Here is a 27,231-nt window from a genome sequence, read left to right on the forward strand (position 1 = left end):
TGTGGAGCCTTCAGAGCCCCTGTGGGCAGTAGTCTGTGTTATTCCTACCTTGGTGCTCACCGAGACCAATAAAGAAAACATTTTGTAGACTGGACTCGGGTTCTAGTAGTTAGATGTTTTTTTTATTTCTGTTTTTAATCCCTTTCTTTTTTTTTTATGTTTTTTTTTTTTCTACATCCCTTTTTTTTTTCTATGTTCTCTGATCCTTTATGATATATCTTGCTGATTGAAATATCAGATGTAAGACAAGTAATTTTGAAGGAGATTGTAGGGAGCACTGAGTGGTAGGGGGGCTGTAATAGCAATGATCTTCAGCAGTCTCGTGTAATGTGGTTCCAGCCTGTGACTGTCTTCTGTAACATGTCCCCATGTCTCCAACAACTACAACACATTCATATTCTCTGTCCATTCCTTGTAGCATGGGTGTAGTCTCTAATCATGACCTACAACATGTGTGCAGTCTCTGACTATCTCTATAGTACATGTGTAGTCTCTGGCCATCCTCCACAGCATGTGTGCAGTCTCTTACCATTCCTACAGTACATGTGTAGTCTCTGACCATCTCTACAGTACATGTGTAGGCTCTGGCCATCCTCCACAGCATGTGTGCAGTCTCTTACCATCCCTACAGTACATGTGTAGTCTCTGACCATCCCATGCAGCACATGTGCAGTCTCGGACTATCCCATGTAGCACATGTGCAATCTCTGTCTATCCCTTGCAGCAAGTGTAAAGTCTCTGACTATCCACTACACATGTGTACAGTTTTTGACCATTCCCTGCAACATGTGTGTGGTCTCTGACCATCCCACACAACATGTGTGTGGTCTCTGACCATCCCATACAACATGTGTGTGGTCTCTGACCATCCCATACAACATGTGTCTAGTATCTGACTATGCCCTGCAGCATGTGTGCAATCATTGACCATCATGTACAGTATGTCTGCAGTCTGACCATCCTCTGCAGCTCACCTGGCTGGAGATCCTCACTTATAGACTATAGACTAAAGAATACAGTGTTGTCTTCTCTTCACCCCCAGTCTCCTGAATGTAATGAAAGAGCAGAGGCAGTCATAAGAAAATAACAAATTTAAAGTTCTCTTTATGCTTCAGTGTGCCCATAGAATCTAATGATATGGTATACCGTGAGCAAGTTATAGCCAACACTTCTTCTATTTAAATACATTTAATTAAAGGGTAACTTTACTTTTTACGAGAAAACACAAATATTATAGCATAAATAATGGCGACTCAAGTCATGCTGTAGTTTAATGCATTTAAAAATAACCTTTGCTTTTCAATCTGCAGCGCTAGAATTTTCTGTTATATGGCAACCTGGAGGGGTTTTGTGCAACTGTTCTGAAGTTGGTGTATGAAATGTCCCCAAAATTGTGTGATTGGCTTACTGGTTTTCCCAGAAGTCTGCACCAAGATACAGGTCAAATTTTAAGCATCCGCAACGAAAATTAAATTTTTGGTGAGATGCTTCTAAAGGGTTAATCACTTCTAAAAGGGATGCAGACACTGCAACTTTCCTCATTAGATCCCTGCAAGTGCATCAGCTGATCAATAATGAAAAGGTTACTCCCATTCAGAATCGGTATCCAAAAGACATAGAAGAACAAACATATTTTTCTTCAGAGCAGAAACAGGTAGGAATCTGCAACACATTTTGTTAAGATCCCTGCAATTTACATAGATCACCCAGAGGATATTGTTTTTGTTTTCTCTCAACAACTTTAAATTGAGTTTAAATTGCAGGTATTTGTTGGCCTCTGCCAGGTACTGCCAGGTACAAAAGCACCTTGATAATAGATTTGTCTGCTTGTCTCGTTGAACCTCAATCTTTTTATGGAATTAGAGTTCTACATATATGGACCCTATAAGGTAACACTTATGCAAATGAAAACGATAATTTCCGGCGCACAAACGATCGTTTCTGGCGCGAATGATCGTTTTCAGTGCGCGCATGGCGGCCCCTAGTAGACGAGGAAGCGGGGGAGAGTTACCGGGGGGGCATCTGGGGACCCCTGCATGCGTATCGTGGCAGAGCCTGCAGCGGAAGGAGGTGAGTGGTGTTATTATGACCGACTTCACTGAGCATATATATCCTGGAAGGCTATGTAAAAAAAAAAACCGGTTACACTTACTCCCTCCAGTGGTGAAAACCAGGAAAGACATCCTACTCAGGAAGATAATACATAAATAATACATAAATATAAAAAATTATCTTCCTCTTACCTGATCCACGCCGCAGGAAAGCTACCAAAGTAGTTCTAGCTTTCACCCATCAAGGCGGGCAAGTTGTGCCAACCTTTAGCTTTACCTAGGGTTTTATTCGAGAAAACCTCATGCGTGGATCTGTAGAAGACCCTGCCAGAAACTTTTCGTGCCACATATGTATTAGTACACCAAAGTTTGGATCCCAGAGCCCAGACCTCCGCAGAGAGACAGTACAGGCAAACCTTGTTTCTTCTTACACGAGGCCCGGGTACCAACCATCTTTGATATCAGCCCGAGGAATGGATTCGGTTTTTCGCTCCTAGGCCTGTTGAACGTGACCAACCACCTTAACACTGGCAAAAAAACTGAGGTACTCTCCATTTGGGGGGGGTTATATAGGGAAGGAACTCAATTTTAATTGGGTTTGCCAGTGTCCAATCACCTGTTGTGACCACATAACCCATTAAGTAATTAAGGCTCTGTGTCCCCTGATGTATGATCAAGAAATATGCCTTTCCAATTCATACACCAGTATTGTTGCACTCTTCTGTTAATAAAAATTATTTAAAAGAAAATTCAGCAAAATATTGATGAGATCACCTGTTTGCTCTCTCCTCCTATAAGCATATTATTTTCAGGCTCACCGTCATTCAGCACACCCGAGGGGCTCCTTTCACTCTCCAAGGCACATTATAAAAGGCAAATATCAAGTTATTTTGGGTACATATTTTAGATGCGTTAAAGCAGTTGTAAGCCCTTACATATACCACTGAAGTGACTAGCCTCATGTGATACGAAGAGATGAAGCAAATACTTCTACATAAGATGCACCTGATTAACTGCAACCCACTCTCAACAGATGTTCAAAAGCCCAAAATGTATACAATCCTTCTGAGCTCGGGAAGGCAGGGGACAAGGATCTGATGTCACACACTACACAGTATAGAGGAGGGAGCCAAGTGTAATCTGAGACCTGAGTGGAGGGAATGGACACACACCCTCTATACACTCTATACACTCTCATACAAACATGCACAGCTGAGGCTGTCAATCGCCTGCTATGTGCTGGAGGGGGTGCTGCGCCGCCTCCCAGGATTGCCTGGTGTCAGCATAGACTGTCAGAAGTGATTCATGCAGATAGCAGAGGAATGACAGAGCAGGCAAAAATCACAATAGGTGCTTTGGATTGAGGCAAGGACAGACTATAGAAGGATATGCTTTGTTCATTTTTCATTTCAATGGTTTACAACCACTTTAACCACTTCAGACTTGGAGGATTTGGCTGCCCAATGACTGGGCTACTTTTTGCGATTCAGCACTGCGTCGCTTAAACTGACAATTGCGCGGTCGCACGACGTGGCCCACAAACAAAATTGACGTCCTTTTTTACCCACAAATAGAGCTTTCTTTTGGGGGTATTTGATCACCTCTGCAGTTAGATTTTTTTGCGCTATAAACAAAAAAAGCATACATTTTTAAAAAAAAGCTATATTTTTTACTTTTTTGCTATAATAATTATCCCCCCAAAAATATATAAATTTTTTTTCTCGGTTTAGGCCTATACGTATTCTTGTACATATTCTTGGTAAAAAATAAAAAAAATTGCAATAAGCGTATATATAGATTGGTTTGTGCAAAAGTTATAGCATCTACAAAATAGGGGATAGTTTTATGGCATTTGTATTGTCATTTTTTTAAAATTAGTAATGGCGTCAATCAGCGATTTTTATTGTGACTGCGACATTATGGTGGACACATCGGACACTTTTGACGCTATTTTGGGACCACTGTCATTTATACAGTAATCAGTGCTATAAAAATGCACGGATTACTGTGAAAATTACACTGGCAGTGAAGGGGTTAACCACTAGGTGGCGCTGTAGGGGCTAAAGGGGTTGTAAAGGTTCATTTTTTATTTTCTAAATAGGTTACTTTAAGCTAGTGCATTGTTGGTTCACTTACCTTTTCCTTCCATTTCCCTTCTAAAAATAGTTTTTTTTTGTCTGAATTTCTCACTTCCGGTTCCTCCTCAGTAAGGTGTTCAGTAAGCTGTTCTAAATGACTTTCCACCGTTCGGATGATGGTGGAAAGCTTACTGAGGAGAAACAGGAAGTGAGAAATTCAAACAAAGAAAAAAAACATTTAGAAGGGAAATTGAAGGAAAAGGTAAGTGAACCAACAATGCACTACCTTAAAGGAACCAATTTAGAAAATAAAAGACGAACCTTTACAACCCCTTTAACCACTTAACGACCGCCGCCTGTAGATATACGTCCACAGAATGGCACGGCTGGGCAGATGGACGTACCGGCACGTCCTGTACATCTACCCAGCCGTGGGTCCGAAGCTCCGGGACCCGATCGCCGCTGGGGTTCCGCGATCGGTCCCCGGAACTGAAGAACGGGGAGAGCCGCGTGTAAACACGGCTTCCCCGTGCTTCACTGTGGCGGTTGCATCGATCGTGTCATCCCCTTTATAGGGAGACACAATCGATGACGTCAGTCCTACAGCCACACCCCCATACAGTTGTAAACACACACTAGATGAAACATAACTCCTTCAGCGCCCCCTGTGGTTAACTCCCAAACTGCAACGGTCATTTCCACAATAAAGAATGCATTTTAAATGCATTTTTTGCTGTGAAAATGACAATGGTCCCAAAAATGGGTCAAAATTGTGCAAAGTGTCCGCCATAATGTCGCAGTCACGAAAAAAACCGCTGATCGCCGCCATTAGTAGTAAAAAAATTTATAAATAAAAATGCCATAAAACTATCCCCTATTTTGTAAACGCTATACATTTTGCGCAAACCAACCGATAAACGCTTATTGCGATTTTTTTACCAAAAATATGTAGAAGAATACGTATCGGCCTAAACTGAGGAAAAAAAATTTTTTTTTTATATATTTTTGGGGGATATTTATTATAGCAAAAAGTAAAAAATATTGTATTTTTTTCAAAATTGTCGCTCTATTTTTGTTTATAGCGCAAAAAATAAAAACCGCAGAGGTGATCAAATACCACCAAAAGAAAGCTCTATTTGTGAGAAAAAAAAAACGCCAAATTTGTTTGGGAGCCACGTCGCACCACCGCGCAATTGTCAGTTAAAGCGACGCAGTCCCGAATCGCAAAAAGGGGCCTGGTCCTTTACCTGCATTTTGGTCCGGGGCTTAAGTGGTTAAGTGTTCCCTAAGGAGCGATTCTTACTGTAGGGGGGCGTGGCTTGCTGTGACACGTCACTGGTCGTGTTCCCGATGACAGGGAACACGATCAGGGATAGTGTCACTAGGCAGAACGGGGAGATGTTGTGTTTACGCTAACATCTCCCGTTTTATCTCTCCGTAAGACGATTGTGGGTATGCCTGCGGCAACCGCTTCTTGAAGGTGACGTATATACACGTTATTTTGCCTGCCCACGCCATGCTGCAGACGTATATCTGCGTGCGGCGGAGGGCAAGAGGTTAATGCGCAGCCGAGCCATTCTGCCAACATATATAGTCGTGCACAGGGCCGGATTCCAGACAAGGCCAACAAGGCCAGGCCTCGGGGCGGCAGTGGGTGCAGGGGCAGCACCTGCGGCTGAGAGGAGAAGACACTTTCACTTTATAGTTCTCGGCAGCAGCAACCCCCCTCCCGGTTCTCAATGTAATTTTGTTATTTTTGGCAGCAACACCCCCCCCTCCCCGCTTCTCAGTGTCCTGCCGAAAAAGTCCCTCCCGTACTGCGCAGGTGGGGCGGCATTGAAGGACCCGGCCTTGGGGCGGCAAATGGAGTAAATCCGGGCCTGGACTCGTGCAGCGGTCGGCAAGCGGTTAAGGGATGCATTATTGTTGTAAGAATAATTACAGGATTGCATTCTTCTGTGTGTATATGGAGTTTATATTTTAACGATCCAACAGGTGAATAAGTGGCGAATAAGCATTGGATCATCCTTGAGCTGATCAATGGTTTCCTAATATAGCACTAGATAAATGTACTATTTGCCAGAGCAATGGACAAGGTGACAATAGACCGAGAAAAGCACGGAAAACACATTGATTGAGATGACACTTCAGTGGGTGGAATGTGATGGGATCTCAAACCATCCATCTTATCTGACAAATCTGTGGACAAAGCCCTGCCTATGGAATGACACAGCAGTGAAGGAAAGAAAAAGAAGAAAATAAAGAAACAGTAGTTCTGGTTAATAGGGATAAAAGCCTCCGTAGGACCAGAACTACGTTCATGCCGTCAGATTTCCTGGACAGATATTGAAGTGTGACAGCTATGAACACAGCTGTCCCCGAAGACGCTAAACGCTTCAAACAGAAATTTTCTCTGCAGGAACTTGATCTAATTATTTCAACGCTATCCGTAGATCTGTGCCTCGTATATTTATCTATGGTTTAATGGTTGCGCTTTCCACTTCTACAGCATCAAAGAGCAGCGTGTGTATTGTGGCAGATCTGACAAATGAGACACAAACAAACAACAAAAGGAAAGAAAACCGGTTTCAAATAAAAAATAAAAAAAGTACAGGATGAAGAACAATAAAAAATAAATAAAAAAATTGCAATTGTAGTATTTCATGGCAAACTAAAAGTACTTTACAGAGCACAGCAAATGTAAAAACCATTAAAGCGGAGTTCCACCCTAAAAATGAACTTTCCATTAACAGCTTGCCTTTAACCACTTAAGCCCCGAACCATTATGCAGGTTAAGGACCTTGCCCCTTTTTGCGATTCCGCACTGCGTCGCTTTAACCGACGATTGCGCGGTCGTGCGACGTGGCTCCCAAACAAAATTAGCGTCCTTTTTTTCCCACAAATAGAGCTTTCTTTTGGTGGTATTTGATCACCTCTGCATTTTTAATTTTTTGCGCTATAAACAAAAATATTTTTTACTTTTTGCTGTAATAAATATCCTCAAAAAATATACATAAAAAAATATATTTTTCCTCAGTTTAGGCCGATACGTATTTTTCTACTTATTTTTGGTATAAAAAAAAAAATCGCAATAAGCGTTGATTGATTGGTTTGCGCAAAAGTTATATCATTTACAAAATAGGGGATAGTTTTATGCCATTTTTATTTTATTTTTTTTACTAGTAATGGCGGCAATCAGCGATTTTTTTCGTGACTGCAACATTATGGTGGACACATCGGACCCGACGAGGCCGCCGATGGACGCCGCGCAAGACACCAAAACTAAGTACAAAAAAAACTTTTTTTCCACAGGATTCGGGGCAACTTTAGGGGTGCGCGGTATACGCGGGAGCGCGTTATACCGCAATAAATACGGTAACTATAATATATCTATCTGCATTCTAAAAAGTACAAAGAGTGTAAATAAGTGGCAAAGCAATTGGCATACATCCATCATATGCCAGTTTGTAAAGATCAACAATATTAAACTAAATGCAGGTGTCTGGATTATGTCATGATAATTCTCATTCTCACCGCATTTCATGAATCTTGGTTCACTTCATCAGAACATTCATTGACAAAATATAAACTAAATATAAACTAAATTGCAAGAATGGATAGACGTAAAATCACAGTCGATGGATGTATGAGGGCCACCATCGTGCGTCTGTCCTGGGAGCTGTGGATAGGGCAGGAAGTCGCACACCAGGGCCAACACAAGGAGCTACTTAAATTACCATAAAGTGGGAATGCACCCAACCTAAGGAACCACACACATTTTAATTTAGCAAATGACTGTAAGATGATTAATATCAGCATTCAGAGCTGCATGCTAATGTGATCTGTAGTAAAGGGGAGGCAAGACTTAAACTTCTTAAACACAAATCCACTCATACACTATAGTGTCAAAAGTATTGGGACGCCTGCCTTTACACACACATGAACTTTAATGGCATCCCAGTCTCAGTCTGTAAGGTTCAATGTTGAGTTGGCCCACCCTTTGCAGCTGTAACAGCTTCAACTCTTCTGGGAAGGCTGTCCACAAAGTTTAGGAGTGTGGGAATGTTTGACCATTCTTCCAGAAGCACATTTGTGAGGTCAGGCACTGATGCTGGGCGGGTAGGCCTGGCTTGCAGTCTCCGCTCTAATTCATCCCAAAGGTGTTCTATCAAGTTGAGGTCAGGGCTCTGTGCAGGCCAGTCAAGTTCCTCCACCTCAAACTCTAAGAGAAATTCATGTCTTTATAGACCTTGTTTTGTGCACAGTCATGGTGGAACAGGAAGGGGCCATCCCCAAACTGTTCCCACAAAGTTGGGAGCAAGAAATTGGCCAAAATGTCTTGGTATAATGAAGCCTTAAGAGTTCCCTTCACTGCAAAAAAGGGGCCAAGCCAACCCCTGAAAAACAACCCCACTCCATACTCCCCCCCCCCCCCCCCCACCAAATAATTTGGACTAGTGCACAAAGCAAGGTCCATAAAGACATGGATGAGCGAGTCCTGACCTCAACCTGATAAAACACCTTTGGGATGAATTAGAGCGGAGACTGCGAGCCAGGCCTTCTCATCCCTATCAGTGCCCGACCTCACAAATGCACTTCTGGAAGAATGGTCAAACATTCCCATAGACACACTCCTAAACCTTGTGGACAGCCTTCCTAGAAGAGTTGAAGCTGTTCTATCTGCAAAGGGTGGGCCAACTCAATATTGAACCCTACGGATTAAGACTGGGATGCCATTAAAGTTCATGTATGTGTAAAGGCAGGCGTCTCAATACTTTTGACAATATAGTGTATATCTCTCCACTCCTGGATGCTGAATGGAGAGGTGAGAGCATGAAGGAAAACTCCAATCTATCGGAGGTGTTGAAAAACTGGATTAACCTATGAAATATAAGACATTTTCAAATTATTTTGGTATGTGATTTTTTTATAGACAAGATTTTTTTGAAAGGCACTCTTCCAGGAGGCAGCTGTGAGGTCCTGGATACATCACCAGTGCCGCCTTCAATGACCATAAAGTGAAAACACACCCAACCTAAGTAACCAAATATTAAATTTAACAAATATCTGTAAGATGATTGATGTCAGCATTCAGAGCTGCATGCTAATGTGATCTGTAGTAAAAGGGAGGCAAGACTTGGACATCTTATACATAAATCCACTCATATTTTATGCACCTCCGTTTACAATGCCTTGGTTGAAAGGCAGATTTTTTTTTTATTATTTATAAGCAAAAAAAAATAAAAAATAAATATTCTAATGTCACATGATAGCTGGATAGGACAGGTAACAGTGGGAGCTCTGTGCACTTTCGTCACAGCCGTTCCTCCTCGGGGACCATGTGACATACAGGAATAATGAACCGCTAGCTGTGCTTAAGAGGCGTTTTCTGCAGATCTGACATTTAAACAGCACATAAAAGTTCAGAGTAATTATCAAATATCATCTTCATATCGTACGCAGAAATACGAAGGGGGACACCCCAGTCTCCATGGATCATCGCAGCAAATGACAGTTAACAGTTAATAACACACAAATGTTCCTACCTCATACTCTTCGGCTTCTATCAGTAGCTTGGCGGTTGCGATTCGGGATTCATAAAGTGGGAAAACGGCCTGCAGGAGAAAATTTTTTTTACTAGGATATTGGAATAGTGAAATTCCAATTATGTGTACAGTTTCCAGTTACAATATAAATGTAGTTTATTACAGTTTTCATTTTCCTCATTCCTCAGTCTGATAATTTCACCACTCTCAAAAAAATAAAAAATAAAAATAATAATAATCTTTTCCACATAGTTATGGTTTTGTTAAGCTACTCCCCCACTGGATGAGCCATGAATGGCTACACCGGAACTATGGGCCAGATTCTCGTACCTGCGGCGCAGCGTAACGTAACCCGTTTACGTTACACCACCGCAAGTTTTCAGTCTAAGTGCCCGATCCACAAAGCACTTACCTGTAAACTTGCGGCGGTGTATCATAAACATGTCCGGCGCAAGGCGGCCCAATTCAAATGGGGCGGGTACCATTTAAATTAGGCACGCTCCCGCGCCGGACGTACTGCGCATGCTCCGTTCGCAAATTTCCCGACGTGCTTTGCGCAAAATTACGATGCGCCGATGTGTTGAGAATCGCGACGTGCGTAACGTACTTACGTCGGGAAAACAAAAAATTCAAAAGCGACGCGGGAAAGACGGGCATACTTTAACATGGTGGAGTAATTTTACACCATGTTAAAGTACCCCTAACTTTGCGACGGGAAACTAAGACTTGCGCCGACGTAACAACGGGAAAAACCTTTGTGGATCGCCGTAACTGCTAATTTGCATACCCGACGCTGGTTTACGACGCAAACTCCCCCCAGCGGCGGCCGAAGTATTGCATCCTAGGATCCGACGGTGTAATTCAATTACACCTGTCTGATCTTAGGGCTAGCTATGCGTAACTGATTCTATGAATCAGTCGCATAGTTAGAACGGCCTTAAAACAGAGATACGACGGCGTATCAGGAGATACGCCGTCGTATCTCTTTTGTGAATCTGGCCCTATATGTGGCCCTTAGCAGTGTGTGTTCTCAGTATCTCTATATTGCCAGCCTATCTATGCGACACTCTGCCCTGTTATACGATAGCCCCGCAGGTGTCTGCCTGCTCTGGCCTCCTCTTGGACCCCTGGAAAAACCTTGGGTTTATTGCTGCTATAGTTTTTACAGTCATGTATACCGTATTTTCCGGCGTACAAGATGACTTTTTGGATGCAAAAAAATGCAATCAAAGTCGGGGGGTCGGCTTATACGCCGATGACAGTCTCCGTGCTGCGAGCGTCCATGATTTAAAAGCCGCTCCTTCTCAGCGTGTCCTGTGATAGGCTGAACACAAATCTTCCCAGCAGCGCCTCTGTTCTGTGTTCCTCCTATGACAGATGCCTTCTCATCCTCGGACGAGAGAACGTCCGTGATAGGCGGAACACAGAACAGAGGCGCTGCTGGGAAAATGTGTGTTCCGCCTATCACAGGACACGCTGAGAAGTAGGCGCGGCTTTCAAATCGTGGACGTTTGCCGCACGGAGACTGTCACTGGCCTGGAAACAAATCAGCAAAACGTGAGTGGATGGCACTGTTGGCACAGTGGGGATAAGTGATGGCACAGTGGGGGCAAATGATGGCACAGTTTGGGCAAGTGATGGCACAGTGGGGGCAAGTGATGGCACAGTTTAGGCAAGTGATGGCACAGTTTAGGCAAGTGATGGCACAGTGGGGGCAAGTGATGGCACAGTGGGGGCAAGTGATGGCACAGTGGGGGCAAGTGATGGCACAGTGGGGGCATGTAATGTAATGGCACAGTGAGATTTAAAAAAAGTTTGTTTCTGTCAGCGGTTCCGGCTACCCCTCAGCTTCCAGAAAGACTAGTAGGAAGGGGGTCATCTTATATGACGAGTATATCCCAAAACCAACATTTTTCCTGGAAAATTAGGGGGTCGTTCTTATACGCCCAGTGGTCTTATACGCCGGCAAATACGGTACTACCGTCTTGCCTTGTCCTAGATGACCCAGATGTAGCATTCAATCTTCCCTTATTTGGGCCATTGAACAAACCCAGTTTTTATGGTGGTTAAATACAATCTGCTGTCCTGGAATGTGCAGGGGATGAATGATGGAGTGAAGCGGGTGGCGCTGTAATCTGCCCTGAAATCATACCCCAATGCCGTTGTATGTTTGCAGGAAACTCGTCTTCAATCAAATACCTTATCATTGCTTCGACACAGTTTTTTTTTTACACAGTTTCACTCCACCCACACTGCCTATTGCAGAGGGGTCAGCATTCGTCACTAATAATGTTCTCTTTCATCTGATCCAATCCTGTGTGGATGACCAAGGTAGATATATTTTCTTACGGTGTAAAATTTCTGGGGTAGTATGTATTGTGACAAATATTTATACTCCTCCATCCTTCTCTCTGGAGTGTTTGAAACGTCTAGCCCAATTTATGGCTCCGCCTTCCAACGTACCTGTCGCGGACACTGGCTGCAGGCACCTTTTCTGCCACATTCACCCTGTTATTTGTTATTGCTATATGAATCTTTTTGTTACATTTTTGAGAGACTGTTTTCTTGGATTTTCCCAAAGACTAATGTTAGTTGTTAATTCTGAACAATACATTAACACTGAAAGAGCTGATCACACTGTCCTCCGGAGACGGGCTGTCTGGTCACCTGGGCTGTGCTGTGTTAATTAACATGCTAATTATATAGTTGTTTGCTAAAGGTGTTGGGAGAGGGAAGTGGGGAGGATCCATGAGTCTGCCCTACCTCGTTATCTAACCCATTTTGTTAAAAGTCTATAAAAGTCTGTATTCTGCCCAATAAACCGTGCTAGATGCTACAAGCTATTTCCGGCTAGACTTGTATTCAATGCAGTTATAATAATATGACGGAAGCACTCAGCAGAGTATGGGATAGGATCCGTCACAGTACCCATATGGGTCTTGCTGGATTTTAATAAAAGTCAAGACAAATTTGTACCGATACTTTTGACACTATAGTGTATGAGTAGATTTGTGTTTAAGAAGTTTAAGTCTTGCCTCCCCTTTACTACAGATCACATTGGCATGCAGCTCTGAATGCTGATATTAATCATCTTACAGTCATTTGCTAAATTAAAATGTGTGTGGTTCCTTAGGTTGGGTGCATTCCCACTTTATGGTAATTTAAGTAGCTCCTTGTGTTGGCCCTGGTGTGCGACTTCCTGCCCTATCCAACTGGGGACAGACCTACAGGCTCTGCAGGCCCCACTCCATTTGCTAAATTAGTCTTGGTATTGGGGTTGAGTGACGTGTGGAGGAATAAATACCCTGACAAAAAGTATTTTTTTTTGCTATTCTGCTTCACACAGGGGACTATCCCGTATAGATGTTGGTACTTATTTACTCAGCGGGACACGATCTTTCATATTTTACTAAAAAATTGGGTTATGTATTATGTTTTTTTGCATTCAAATTTTTAAAAAAGTGGATTTTTTCCCAAAAATTGCATTTAAAAATAAAACTGTGCAAAACCATAAAAAAAATGCAAAACCATAAAAAAAATGCAAAACCCACCAATTTATTCTCTATTCTCTATTTATATATATAAAAATTGATTTTAAAGAAGGTTAGGTAGAACTGCTGTGATAATGCTACCCATGGCCTGCATCATATTATGTCATCTGTGATTTTCTCCATATTAGATATAGAAATTAGTTTTCATTACGTTTCCTGTTTGCAAGGACAGCAAGGTGCCTGTGTTTGGAAATCCTTCGTCTACCTCAGAAGCAGGTGTTCTCAGATCACCAGATTACTCATAAAAGGGAGGATTGGTTATTATGGCAAAGCCTGGATGGAAAAGCCCTTTACAGGCGGGCAGCACTCTTTGTATGCAGTTCATGGTTTTTCAGTTGCACTGCAGTGTACCTTTGAAAAAGAATGCAAAAAAAGCAATTTCTAAAGCCAGAAATGAAAAGGAAAAGGAGGCAGGAAGCTGAATTTAACTCCCATGTGATCTTAAATCTTACACACTGATGAAGCTTAAGCAGAGTGAAAAATTAAAGTTTCTGCTGACTGCATTTTTTTTTTATGTGCATTTAACATTTACATTTTATATTTATCATGCATAATGTTGCACTGCTTACTATTTTTTGGGAATAAATTAACAATATATATAGTATACTGGGCCCATCCGCCTCATTCACAAATTAAGAACGGCTCTCCCATTACAACCATTAATTTTTTTACCTGTTTCTTTACAAACCAACACCTGGGATTGGTTCTATGCGGCTATTAGTAGTGCTAAGAATATGCCCAGTGTAAGCTTAAATCAAGAGCTGGAGATTATACAGTGCTGAAAAAGGACTCAACAGCCAATCACCCGATACCAGTGCTATCACTTGGAATTAAGGGAAGCGAGTTAACTAATCCCTATACTCAGAGTATAAACCATATGTGTACAAAAAGTTATATAAAAACACAAACATTTTCCATGCAATCATGAAAATGTTAAAATCCAAATTTATGAGTGATGTGATTCTACCACGCAATCTACCACCACATTAGGATGGACTCTTACCAGAATAATAGGACTCTACTACGGAGTCAGAAACGCCCCATATATATAAGGCAGCGGATGTCATCCAACCACAGGATCAAGGATCATGGCAAATTCAATGGCAGCTCCATGGATGTGCAAGGATATATTCCCTTCCCATCATGAATATGCAATAAAATAGAGCATCCACATAGTGTAAATCCATATCCATATCCAATAGTTATCCAAATCTTTACTTTAAAAGAGGTAGTTGAGGGTACTCACAATATCACTGAATAAACAGGCATATCAGAAAAATCCAAAGCGGAAAGGAAGCATGGAAAAAACAGCTTGTGTATACAGGTTACATTGCAAGGGGAAAATAACGGAAATCCTGAGTGCTGAAAGGTTTCCCACATATTTGTTATATAAGCATAGACAGCAACAAGAGGTGCTCTACCTAACTCTGCAACATGTCATCAAGTTGTAGCCATGGATTTGTGTTCGGGGATATAGCAAATGACACCACAAGAATGATATAAAATTACAAAACTGATTACTCAAAAAATGTAAAATCGCATATAGCACCATGTCCATTGTAGGGTTCACACGCTATTTCATCCAACAATCCACATGTGGACTCAACATGTTTTGAATGATCTTCCACAGAAGCATACGTGAATGGATATCTCTATCAATGTCAGGGCTTTTTTCAGCTGGAACTAGAGGGAATTTAGTTCCACCACCTCTGGCTCAGGCCCTCTGCTCTCTGATGACCACGAATTACTTGAAAACACAAAAGTCCAGCTTCTATGCTTACAAGTGACAGCTTGTTCCCCAACCACTCACACAGAACAGCTCCCACTGAGTGAAGGATGGGGACAAGGGAGATGCAGGTACATGGGGTGGAGTGCAAATGCCAACATCACCACTGGATGATCTCCCTGCAAGTGGGAGAGGTAGAGACTACAGTATGCAGAGGAACTAAGCTGGGTGCTTCAGCTTAATACAGCAACAAAAATAAAACATGTGGGAGATGGTGGAGCTTTTAAGGAGATGGGGAAAAAGATGGAGGCAGTAGAGGGGGGTTGCATGCAGAGGTCAGAGCTGAAGAGGGATAGACTTGAGCTGTGGATTGGGAATGCAGAAGTAAGCCGCTGTAGAAGGTAGCTGAATTCTGCAGTCTGTGTGTAGCGCACCCCTGAACTATTTACATAGCACACCCTCAACTCTGCAGTCTGTTTATAACCCCCTTCCTTAACTCTGCACTCTGTACATAATGTACTCCTGGTATTTAATGACCCTGTAAAGACCTGCCCACTGTTAGTGAAATTTGACCTCACCCACTATTTGATGCAGTTTGGAGGGTGTGTGTAAGGGACGGGGGGGGGGGGTCGTGAGTGAGTTCCTGTACCTATTTTCCGAGAACAAAATCCCTGTCTATCATGCAACCCAATCTCTTTAAAATCAAGGATATGAAGAGTTTGCTGGACCTTGGGGCCAGCAAGGAGCGACAATGAGGTAAAAAACCTTAGTTAGACTTACCGGTAACGGTATTTCTATGAGTCTTTCAGGACAGCACCTGGAGAGAGCGCAGCTCCACCCACTTCCCAGGAAACACTGCAGTCAATGCTATAAATTCCGCCCCCTTCCACCATGGCCTCAGTTGTTCACGAGTACCTCCGGCCACGCTGAAATTAGATAAGCAGAACATAGAAACTATACACATTAGCATATATATATATTATCTTTAATAATAAAAGGGCGGGTTATCGGTGCTGTCCTGAAAGACTCATAGAAATACCGTTACCGGTAAGTCTAACTAAGGTTTTCTCACCTCGTCTTTCAGGACAGCACCTGGAGATGATAACCGAGTACTTACTCTAGGGTGGGACCACCGCTTGCAGGACCTTCCTGCCAAAAGACTGCTCTGACACAGAGAGCAAATCCATCCTATAATGACGAGCAAAGGTGGAAAAGCTCGTCCACGTTGCCGCTTTACAGATGTGTTCTGGTGAAGCTCCAGCCCGTTCTGCCCAGGAAGTTGCCACCGCCCTAGTAGAATGGGCCATTACTCCCGGAGGGGGATCCAAACCTTTAGCTTTGTATGCCTCATGGATAGCCATGCGTAACCATCTAGCCAGAGTACTTTTGGAAGCCCCATGCCCCTTGCGGGATCCTGAAAACAGAACGAAAAGCGAATTCGCCTTTCTGTACTCGCTAGAGACCTCTAGATAGCGTCTAATGCATCTCCTGACATCTAAGGAATGGAATTCTCTCTCCTTCGGACAAGAAGGAGTTGGACAAAAGGTAGGTAACACTATTTCCTGCGTCCTATGAAATACTGACACTACCTTCGGAAGAAAACTCGGATCAGTTCTTAATACTACCCTATCAGGGAAGATTGACAAAAAAGGCTCCAAAACGGAAAGCGCCTGAAGCTCGCTAATCCTCCTTGCTGAGGTGACCGCCACCAAAAGCACCAATTTTAAAGTTAGAAACTTTACAGAGGCGTCTACCAGTGGTTCGAAGGGTTTTTGAGTCAAACCCCCCAGGACCACTGATAAATCCCACTTGGGGAAAAATTTAAACGGGGAAGGCCTAGCCCTGGCTAAGGCCTTAAAAAATCTGATGACATAGGGCTCTAGAGATAAACGTCTCTCTAGAAACACTGACAAAGCCGCCACCTGCGCCTTCAAGGTGCTGGCTGCCAGACCCTTATCCATACCGTCTTGTAAAAACTCCAAGACGGAACAAGTATTCAAAGGAGAATAATTTTTAACTTCACACCAAGAATTGAAAACCTTCCAAGTCTTGAAATAGATGGCCCTCGTGACCTCTTTCCTACTACTAAGTAGCGTATCTACCAAACGTTTGGATAGACCCTTCCTGCTAAGAATTAGCTCTTCAGTAACCAGGCCGTGAGCCTTAACCGACTCACGTCTGGATGCAGTAGAGGGCCCTGAAAAAGTAGATCTCTTCTGACTGGTAGAACCCAGGGGTCTTCTACCGCTAGTTCCAACAGACTCGAAAACCAAGGCCTCTTGGGCCAGTACGGGGCTATCAGGATCAGAGTAGTCTTCTCCTCCTGAAGCTTCCGTAACACTAAGGGAATGATCTGAACCGGGGGGAAGGCATAGCACAGGCGGAAGGGCCAGTGTTGAACTAACGCATCTAGACCCTCTGCCTGGTCCATTCTGTTTAGAGAGAAATAAGCTGGAACCTTGGCATTGGACTGGGCCGCGAACAGGTCTATCTGAGGAGTTCCCCACTTGTTTACTAGCTCTTGGAAGACCTCCGGGCATAAACACCACTCCGATTCCAGAACCCTTGTCCGACTTAAAAAGTCTGCCAGCATGTTTAGGCTGCCTTTTAGGTGTACTGCCGATAGGGAAGCCAAGTTCACCTCTGCCCAGGACAGAGTCTGTAAGGCCAGACTGAGGAGTACTCTGCTTCTCGTGCCCCCCTGTCTGGAAACATACGCCACTGCTGTGGCGTTGTCTGACAGAATCTGGACATGTTGGTCCAGAATCAGCTCCTGAAAGGCCCTTAGCCCTAACCAAATGGCCCTGAGTTCCCTCCAATTGGAGGACCTTCTGGACTCTTCCCTCGTCCAGGATCCCTGCGCCATCTGCCCGTTCAGGTGAGCACCCCATCCCCACGAACTCGCGTCCGTAGTTAGGACCTTTGTAGGGAGGAAGGACCAAGACAGACCTAGGCGCAGATTTGCCTGGCTTCTCCACCACCAAAGTTTCCTCTTCACTGAAGACGGAACTCTGAATCTCTTCTCTAGGGATTCCCCATGGGTCCAATTCTGAAGGATCACCTGTTGTAGGCCCCTTGAATGGAGACGAGCCCACTGCACCGCCGGAATGGCGGCCGTGAGTAAGCCCATTGTGGACATGGCTGAGCGCACAGAAATCGGCACATTCGTCTGAATTGTCTTCACCGCAGCCTGAACTTTCTCTATCTTTTCTTCTGGTAGAAAGATTTTCCCCTGAACAGAGTCTATAACGTATCCTAGAAAGACTATCCTCTGGGAGGGCACTAGACTTGACTTTTCTTTGTTCAGGATCCAACCGAGCCCTTCCAAATGAGCCTGGGTCCTCCTCAGGTCCAGGAGAAGCTGCTCCTCCGACTTGGCGAACAGCAGGAGGTCGTCCAAGTATGGAATTATAGAAATCCCCCTGAGCCTTAGGGGTGCCAAGGCCTCTGCCACCACCTTTGAAAAGACTCTGGGAGAGGAGGAAAGGCCGAATGGGAGGGCTCTGAATTGAAAATGTCTCACTCCGCTCTCTGTTCTGATGGCTAGACGCAGATAGCGCTGGGAGGAAGTCCTGATCAGGACGTGCAAATAAGCATCCCTTAAATCTATTGAAGCTAGAAAGCACCCCAGGGGAAGAAGCTTTCTCACCGAGTATATAGAGTCCATGCGGAATCTCTTGTACCGGATAGCTAGATTCAGGACCTTCAGGTTTAAAATTAACCTGAATTTGCCCGACGGCTTCTTTACAAGGAATATATGGGAATAACAGCCCTCCCCCTGTTCTCTCTGGGGAACTGGCATAATCACCCTCTGTTGGAGAAAATCCTCCACTAATGTCAGCATAGCCTGAGACTTCTCTTGCTCCCTGGGCAATTGGGTCACATAAAACCGCGACAGTGGTTTTCCCGAAAACTCCAGTGCGTATCCCTCTGCAATCAGTTTGAGCACATACGGACTGGACGTCGCCTCTGCCCACTGTGGAAGGAAGGCTTGGAGCCGACCACCCACAGCTGGGAGACCGTCACTGGGGCTTAGCGGGTTGGCTGGGAGAGCGAAACAACACCCCAGGCTTCCCGCGGCCCCTCTGGGACCACCAGGGTCTACCACCCTGACCTCTTTGTGCCTCCTTAGGACCCTTGGCTTGGAAAAAAGGACGAAAATTTTTCTTGGTCCCCGAATCTACCTTTTTTAAAGGAAGAGCCTTCTTTCTATCCGCCGTCCTATCTAGGACGGTGTCTAGTCCTGTGCCAAAAACCAAGTCTCCTTCAAAAGGTAAGCCACACAGTTTCAGCTTAGAGGCTGTGTCCCCCTGCCAGGTCTTAACCCATAAGGCCCCTCTGGTTGAATTTATCAACGCCGAGGATCTGGCGGAGAGCTTCACGGATTCAGCCGAAGCATCCGCTATATAGCCTACCGCTTTCATAAGGACTGGAAAGGACTCCAAAAGCTCTCTACGAGAGGTACCGGCCTCAATGTGACCTTTGAGCTGATCCAGCCAATGCTCAAGGTTTCTAGCCACCACAGTGGATGCCATAGCTGGTTTAAGATTAATCAAGGAGGTATCCCAGGCTTTTTTGAGCAGGCCATCTGCTCTTTTATCCAGGGGATCCTTAAGGGCACCTGTATCCTCAAAAGCTAGGTCCGTATTGCGGGAAACTTTTGAGAATGCTGCATCCAGTTTAGGCCTTTTATTCCAGGCCTGCGTTGGATCCTCCTCGAAAGGAAATCTCCTTTTCAGAGATTTAGAAAAGAAGGGTGCCTTCTCTGGGTCCTTCCATTCTCTTTTAATTGTCTCAGACAATACTTTATGTACCGGGAAGGTACGATGTTTTACCTCATCCAAACCCTGGTACATCCTGTCATGCAATGACAGCTGAGTCGCATCTTCTTTAATGTTTAGGGTAGAATGAATTGTCCTTAATAGGTCATCAACCTCCTCTAAGGACAGTTTATAGCGTGAGGAAGAAGTATCCCTTTCTTCTTCATCCTCCGCCTCTGATCCTGAAATAGCATTTTCAGGTTCCTCCTCCTCGGACTCACTGTCTAACCTTCTAGATGTGGAGGGGGTACTGGCCCTGGCCTTAGATCCTTTAGTCGGACCCTTGTCCAGGAAGGAGCGAAAAGACTGGAAAGTCTGGTGCAACTCCTCCCTAAATGAAGAGAGCAACTCCCCCGTTCCCTTGACGGTGGTCTGCTCAGAGGCCGAACTAGTAGAGGCTTCCCCCCTGACAATCTCCGCAATACAAGTTTTGCATAAAGGTTTGGTCCAGTTCCCTTTAAGGGAAGCTTTACAAGTAGCACACCGCTTCTTGGAAGGAGGAGGTTCTACCACTTTAAGTTTTTCTTTAACTTTCTGAAACGACACAAAGGACAACAACGCTATGTTTAACCTTTGTACGCCAGCCAACAAAACACACAAGTGCACACAGCTAGTGAACAAATAAAAACCAGCACCCATCACCGCTGTACCAGAAAACTACACGCACCCACAGAAGTGACTAGGGTGAGTGAGGCAGGCTCCCCTCCCCCGAAGGGGCAGAAAAGAGGGACATAACAAAACCCTGGTACATTGACCCTCGCTGGGTCTCCTACCTGGGCCGGGCTGGTGCTTGTGGCTCCTGCTCCCGCCACCTCCGCTGCGTCTTCTGGCTCCATGGTCCCAGAACGCTGCGGGCGTGCGACAGCGGTTTTAAATCTCCCGGGTTCCTCTCGCCGCTGCGAGACCCGGAAATAGCACCGCCGAAGCTCACTCCCCCTCTTGCGTTCCAGGCGGCCGGAACCGGAAGCCGCCACGCGCCGCCGGAAGTCCCGCCTCCACCCGGAAAGGACGTCACTACGCCCTCCGCTCCGGAGCCTCGTATGCCGGAAGGACGGCACCTGACCGCCCCCCCGCAAGCTACGATGCCCGGACTAAGGGAGCGGGACCTCCAGCAGCCTCTGTCCTCGCCGGACCGAAGAGGAGAAGCACCCGAACTTCACCCGCGCGTCAGGGGAGAAGTCGGGTCCGCCTCTGGAGGATCACCTAACCTAAAACACCGGTATGCTCCAAAACAATCCACCTTCCCCGCCTGGGGAGAGAACAGCACACCCCTGGTTCCCTGCAGCGCTTCCACCATGGCCGGAGGAAACACTACAACTGAGGCCATGGTGGAAGGGGGCGGAATTTATAGCATTGACTGCAGTGTTTCCTGGGAAGTGGGTGGAGCTGCGCTCTCTCCAGGTGCTGTCCTGAAAGACGAGGTGAGAAAACATCAACTCCCTGTCAGGGGACACTATTACCAACCACAAAGTACAAAATTAGTCCATATCCAAAAGGTAAAAAGGGAAGGTCAACTGTTCCTATCCTAATCAGTAGGGATGAGCCAAACACCCCCCCCCCCTCCCCGTTCGGTTCGCACCAGAACCTTCGAACGGACCAACCGTTCGCGCGAACATTTAGAACCACATTGACGTCTATGGGGCACGAACGTTTGAATTCAAAAGTGCTCATTTTAAAGCCTACTATGCAAGTTATTGTAGTAAAATGTCTTTGCGAACCCGGGTCTTGCCCCAGGGAACATGTATCAATGGAAAAAAAGTTTTAAAAACGGTAGTTTTTTTCTGGAGCAGTGATTTTAATGATGCTTAAAGTGAAAAAAAATGAAAAATTAATTTAAATATTGTACCTGCTGCGTGTCTATAGTATGCCTGTGAAGTGGCACATGTTTAGAACTGTCCCTGCACAAAATGAGATTACTATAAGAAAAAAGTAATTTAAAACTGCTTGCGGCTTTAATGTAATGTCTGGATGAAAATCATTGAGAAAAATAGCACAGACACAGACAGTACACACACCACGTAGCTTTAGGTGCACACTGCAGAGGACACAGGCAGTACACACACCACGTAGCTTTAGGTGCACACTGCAGAGGACACAGGCAGTACACACCACATAGCTTTAGGTGCACACCAAGTAGCTTTAGGTGCACACTGCAGAGGACACAGGCAGTACACACACCACGTAGCTTTAGGTGCACACTGCAGAGGACACGGGCAGTATACCACGTGAGAATACTGCAGCTAGCACAATCACCTGCCTGTCAGTAAATTAGGTAGTGTGGATCTAGCTAAACTATACAGTGTATAAATATATATACACAACACCTGGGATGCATATATATCCTCTACACACTGTAACTTTAACTGACTAGCCTGCCTGCTCTATCTACCTACTAAAAATGACACTCTCTCTCTGTCTTCTCTCTTTTAACCACCGCAACCCTGGCTTTGGCCAATTATGGCTCTTCCGTTTTTTGCAGGCTGTGATTGGCCAAGCATGCGGGTCATAGTGCATGCTTTGCCAATCATCAGCTAGCAATGCACTGCGATGCCGAAGTGAATTATGGGTCCTGAAACGCCACTCGAATTTGGCGCGAACGGCCCAAAACGTTCGTAATTCAACGAACGATCGAACATACAATGTTCGAGTCGAACATGAGTTCGACTCGAATACGAAGCTCATCCCTACTAATCAGTCAGTTGTCCTTAAATATCTTCACATCAAATATATTGTACAATGAAACATCCAGCATGTCTATATCATACAGCAAAATGGCTAGTTTGCTGTATGATATGGACACACTGGATGTTTTTTCGTTTTTGGATATAAAAATGTGTGACCCCTACAATGGACATGGCACTATATGCAATTTTAAATGTTATGTATAATACATTCTGTGATTTTATATAATTATTCTTGTGGTGTTATTTTATATGTGCCATAACAAAAGTCCATGACTAAAACTTCATTTTGCTGTGTTGTTGTAAGCCAAGCAACCTAGCCACACATATTCATATTTCCTTTTTCCCCCACTGATCCATTTCAAGCCAAAACATAATAAGCAGCCAAAAAGTTCTAGATTTCATTGCCCCACAACTCAAGAAGCTGAATAAGGAAGAATTCCATAACAAACTAAAACAGAAAAGGACAGCCAAACATCAGGGTATAATTTGGAAATACTACTGGAGTCTATCACATCCACAAAGTATTTAAATCAAGAATTGGAAATTTCATCTTGTGACGGTATCGGTATGATATCCCCGTCAACGTTCCCTTCTTCCCATAACGAAAATCACCCCAATATTCCACGAGGAGGGATATCCCTGGAATCGCCCAGAAAGCCACACATTAGTCCAGGCTTACTGCTAGAACAAGACACTTTATTGACACAAAAACTCAGCTTATATGTGGTTACAGCCTGTTAGGAACGCCCCCCTCACACAGTGGGGTTTCCCATACAGATTATAGGAGACAAGTCGGAGCCGACCCTGCAGACACGTTTCTTTAGATAAAGACATCACTGGAGTTAATTACTACACTGAAGCAATCAGAATAATTAACATACTACTTCTCTAATCATTTAGCCTGATGATACAATACACATCTTTTAAGGGTAAACACAGATCTTCTTTACACAACACAATAGATCAATTAACCTTTAGAATAGTGAGGGGACATTAGCACGTCAATAACCGGTCAGAGCAATGAATCACACATGAAATTCCTTTCTACCTCTAACCCATATGGCTAGCAGGGAGCAGTACACTGAGACATATAGGCAAATGTATCACAATGGCCCCCCTTTTGCTCCCTGCTCCGGCAAATCCGGTTGGACCTTCCCTGGTCCAGTAGGGTTGACGGGTTCAGAGCTTTTAGTCCGAGGTTAACTCCGTTTGGCATGACTGACCTCCCTTGACAACTGCTTCAGACTCAGGTATGTCACCGGGTCGTCAGATCACACGCCGGTCAGTCCCCAAGTCTTTGTGCGATCTGCAAAGTCACCAGAAGTCAGTGTGAAGCCAGCGAATGGGTCTGTGCGCCGCCGTCTAGGTGTCCCGCTATGGGAGGGGGCAGGTTATGGCTCTGAAGTGACAATCACAGGAGATTCATAAAAAGAAAAAGTTATATTTGTTGAAATGCTGTAGCACTGGTGCTCAGAGTCCGGGGGGGGGGGGAAGGGGACTCAGAGCCCCATAAGGTCAGCCACCCCCTGCTCCCTCCGCAGCCGCCGGTTCTCCTCTTGGAGCTTCTCCAGCTCCATCTCCAGTTCATGGAGCCTGGGGGGGTCAGCCTGCTGTGACCTCAGGTGGTTGTTCTCCTCCTCCATGCGGCTTATGCACTCCTCCAGCTCTATGTACTCACGGATCAGCTCCTGCTTGCTCATGTCCTGCAGGCTCTCCACGTGGTCCTTCATCATCAGGAACTGGGTGGTGGTGTAAGGGGCCACCGGTGGGCCCTTGGCGAACATCTCGGCCCGCATCTGGGACGCCCGCTGCGATTCCATCTCCTCCAGTCGCTTCTTCTCCTCCCAGGTCCGCTGGTTAAATGACTTCCAGGACCTCTTCTTCTTGGAGGGTAGCTGGCGGTGCCTCTTTCTGCCCAGCTCCCTCCAAGGCCCCTCCGGCTCATGGCTGTCGCCCATGACCAGCTGACAATGGTGTTCCCTGTTGTCCGTAATAACAGATTGTACCATGAGGGCTTCGTAAGGGGTGCCCAATGGTTCTTCCTGACCCAGCTCCTGGGGATCCCAAGCTGAGTCTACACAATGGGCTGCTGCTGGTGGGCGGTACCCAGGTTGAGACCAATTTGACCTGGTGTTGTCATTCATGGGGCAATTCTGCTTGAAGTGACCCAACTGTTTGCACCGGAAGCAGCGTTGTTCGTTGTCCTCCTGGCGTGGGTAGCGAGGGCTATATGTCATCGGTCTGTTAGGCGGTTGGTATCTAGCGGCTGGTGGGTGTGAGGGCGCCGTTGGTTGTGGGGGTTGTACCCGTGGTGTGACCTGGTTTGTCTTGCGAGTATCCGCATATTCATCCGCCAACTTCGCGGCCTCTGGTAGAGTCATGGGCCTGCGATCTCTCACCCAATCCTTGACGTCCGTCTGGATGTGATTGTAAAATTGCTCCAGGAGCATTAGTTGCAAAATGTCCTCTGCGGTGGTGGCCTGGCTGCTGTTAACCCAGTTAGAGGCCGACAGGGACAGCTGGCATGCCCATTCCGCGTAAGAGTCTTTCGTGGTTTTGCGCGAGTCCCTGAACTTCTGTCGGTGGGACTCTGGGGTTACTGCATAACGAGCCAGGAGCGCTTCTTTAACCCTGGCGTAGCTATGGATATCCTGATCTGGCACGGTCCGGAAAGCATCAGAAGCTTTGCCTGACAGTTTGCCTGACAATATTGAAACCCACTCTCCTCTAGCTATTCGGTGCAGGTTACATTGTCGCTCAAAATCCGTCAGGTAGTTATCAATCTCACAGTCCTTTTCACCAAAAGCTTTAAAAGCGCTAAACGGAATCTTCCTTGCGTCTGCTGTGCTGTACTCACTGTTCGTAGAAGGTGCGGCTGCTTGTTGGACTGCTGCCAGTTTTAACTGTAGCTCTGCGTCCCTTATTTGTTTATCCTTCTGTAGCTCTGCGTCTCTTATTTCTTTAGCCTTCTGTAGTTCTGCGTCCCTTATTTGTTTATCCTCCTGTAGCTCTGCGTCTCTTATTTGTTTATCCTTCTGTAGCTCTGCGTCTCTTATTTCTTTAGCCTTCTGTAGCTCTGCGTTTACTAACATGTCCATCACTTTCAGCACCACATCCGGCGTTGGGTTTGGGCCGAACCAAGCTAGCTTCTCTCTCATTAGCTTGTTGGCTGGCGATTCCTCCTCCTGAATCACTGGTGTCTCCATCTCTTGTACTGCTGGCGTTGCTGCAATCCCGTCCTCCTGGTCTAGCTCCATTGATTCTGCTATGATGACCCGCTTGGTTTTGTTGCTAGCAATCCTTCCACGAACTTCCAGTAGTTCTTCCAGTGTCTGCTTGGAATCCGGGTGTAAAGGGGAATAGAAGGGAAGATCCCGCTGCTACCAACCAATTGTGACGGTATCGGTATGATATCCCCGTCAACGTTCCCTTCTTCCCATAACGAAAATCACCCCAATATTCCACGAGGAGGGATATCCCTGGAATCGCCCAGAAAGCCACACATTAGTCCAGGCTTACTGCTAGAACAAGACACTTTATTGACACAAAAACTCAGCTTATATGTGGTTACAGCCCGTTAGGAATGCCCCCCTCACACAGTGGGGTTTCCCATACAGATTATAGGAGACAAGTCGGAGCCGACCCTGCAGACACGTTTCTTTAGATAAAGACATCACTGGAGTTAATTACTACACTGAAGCAATCAGAATAATTAACATACTACTTCTCTAATCATTTAGCCTGATGATACAATACACATCTTTTAAGGGTAAACACAGATCTTCTTTACACAACACAATAGATCAATTAACCTTTAGAATAGTGAGGGGACATTAGCACGTCAATAACCGGTCAGAGCAATGAATCACACATGAAATTCCTTTCTACCTCTAACCCATATGGCTAGCAGGGAGCAGTACACTGAGACATATAGGCAAATGTATCACACATCTCCCTACCAGTACAGCTATCCAATGAATTTTCTCAAAAATGTAACTAGCCAGGTAAATCATTATTCATTAATCACGCCATCCAACCACCATAGCAGCTGTCAGGCTCTCACGGAGATTTACACCAGCACCTAAAAGCAAGCGTCTCAAGCACCAACCCAGTGTGCTAGAATACTGTGGTAGCCCCACAGACCAGAACCAGTACAATGTTTGTTTCTCAACCTCCAGTACCACGTACACACGATCAAAAGTCCGATGTGAGCTTTTGAACAGAAATTCCGACCGTGTGTATGCTCCATGGGACTTTTGCTGTCGGAATTTCCGCCATTAAAAGATTGAGAGCTGGTTCTCAAATTTTCCGACGTCAAAAATTACTATAAGAAAATCCGATCGTCTGTAGCAATTCCGACGCATACTCGGAAACAATTTGAAACATGCTCGGAAGCATTTAACTTAATTTTCTCGGCTTGTCGTAGTATTGTACGTCACCGCATTCTTGACAGTCAAAAGTTTAAAGAACTTTTGTGTGACCGTGTGTATGCAAGCCAAGCTTCAGTTTTTCCGTCGGAAAAACAATACAAGGTTTTTCCGACAGAAAATCGGATTGTGTGTACGCGGCATAAGATTGAGTGATCTGACCAAGGACAACAAAAACTTCAGCTGAACTTGGAAAGCTTGTATTGTCTGACTAATTTCTTCATTTCAGCATGCAGTAGCTAGAAAGTTATCTAATTAGTAACGATTTCAATGCATAAAACGACAAAATGTCAAAAGACCCCTTAATTTTTCTCCAACATTGGAATTCCAAATAAAACACGCACTTGG

At 45.0% G+C, this 27,231-nt stretch overlaps 1 protein-coding gene across 1 annotated transcript in view; it reads right to left on the reverse strand.

Moving 5' to 3' along the window:
• Positions 1 to 27,231, reverse strand: part of LOC120939943 (probable assembly chaperone of rpl4) — a 639,324-nt gene that overhangs the window by 487,280 nt on the left and 124,813 nt on the right. The window contains exon 8 of the mRNA XM_040352408.1: positions 9,676 to 9,744. Within this exon, the coding sequence (XP_040208342.1) occupies positions 9,676 to 9,744 (69 nt within the window). The remainder of the gene's footprint in view (positions 1 to 9,675; positions 9,745 to 27,231) is intronic.

Source organism: Rana temporaria, chromosome 5 (assembly GCF_905171775.1).
Source record: "Rana temporaria chromosome 5, aRanTem1.1, whole genome shotgun sequence".
Classification (NCBI taxonomy): Eukaryota; Metazoa; Chordata; class Amphibia; order Anura; family Ranidae; genus Rana; species Rana temporaria.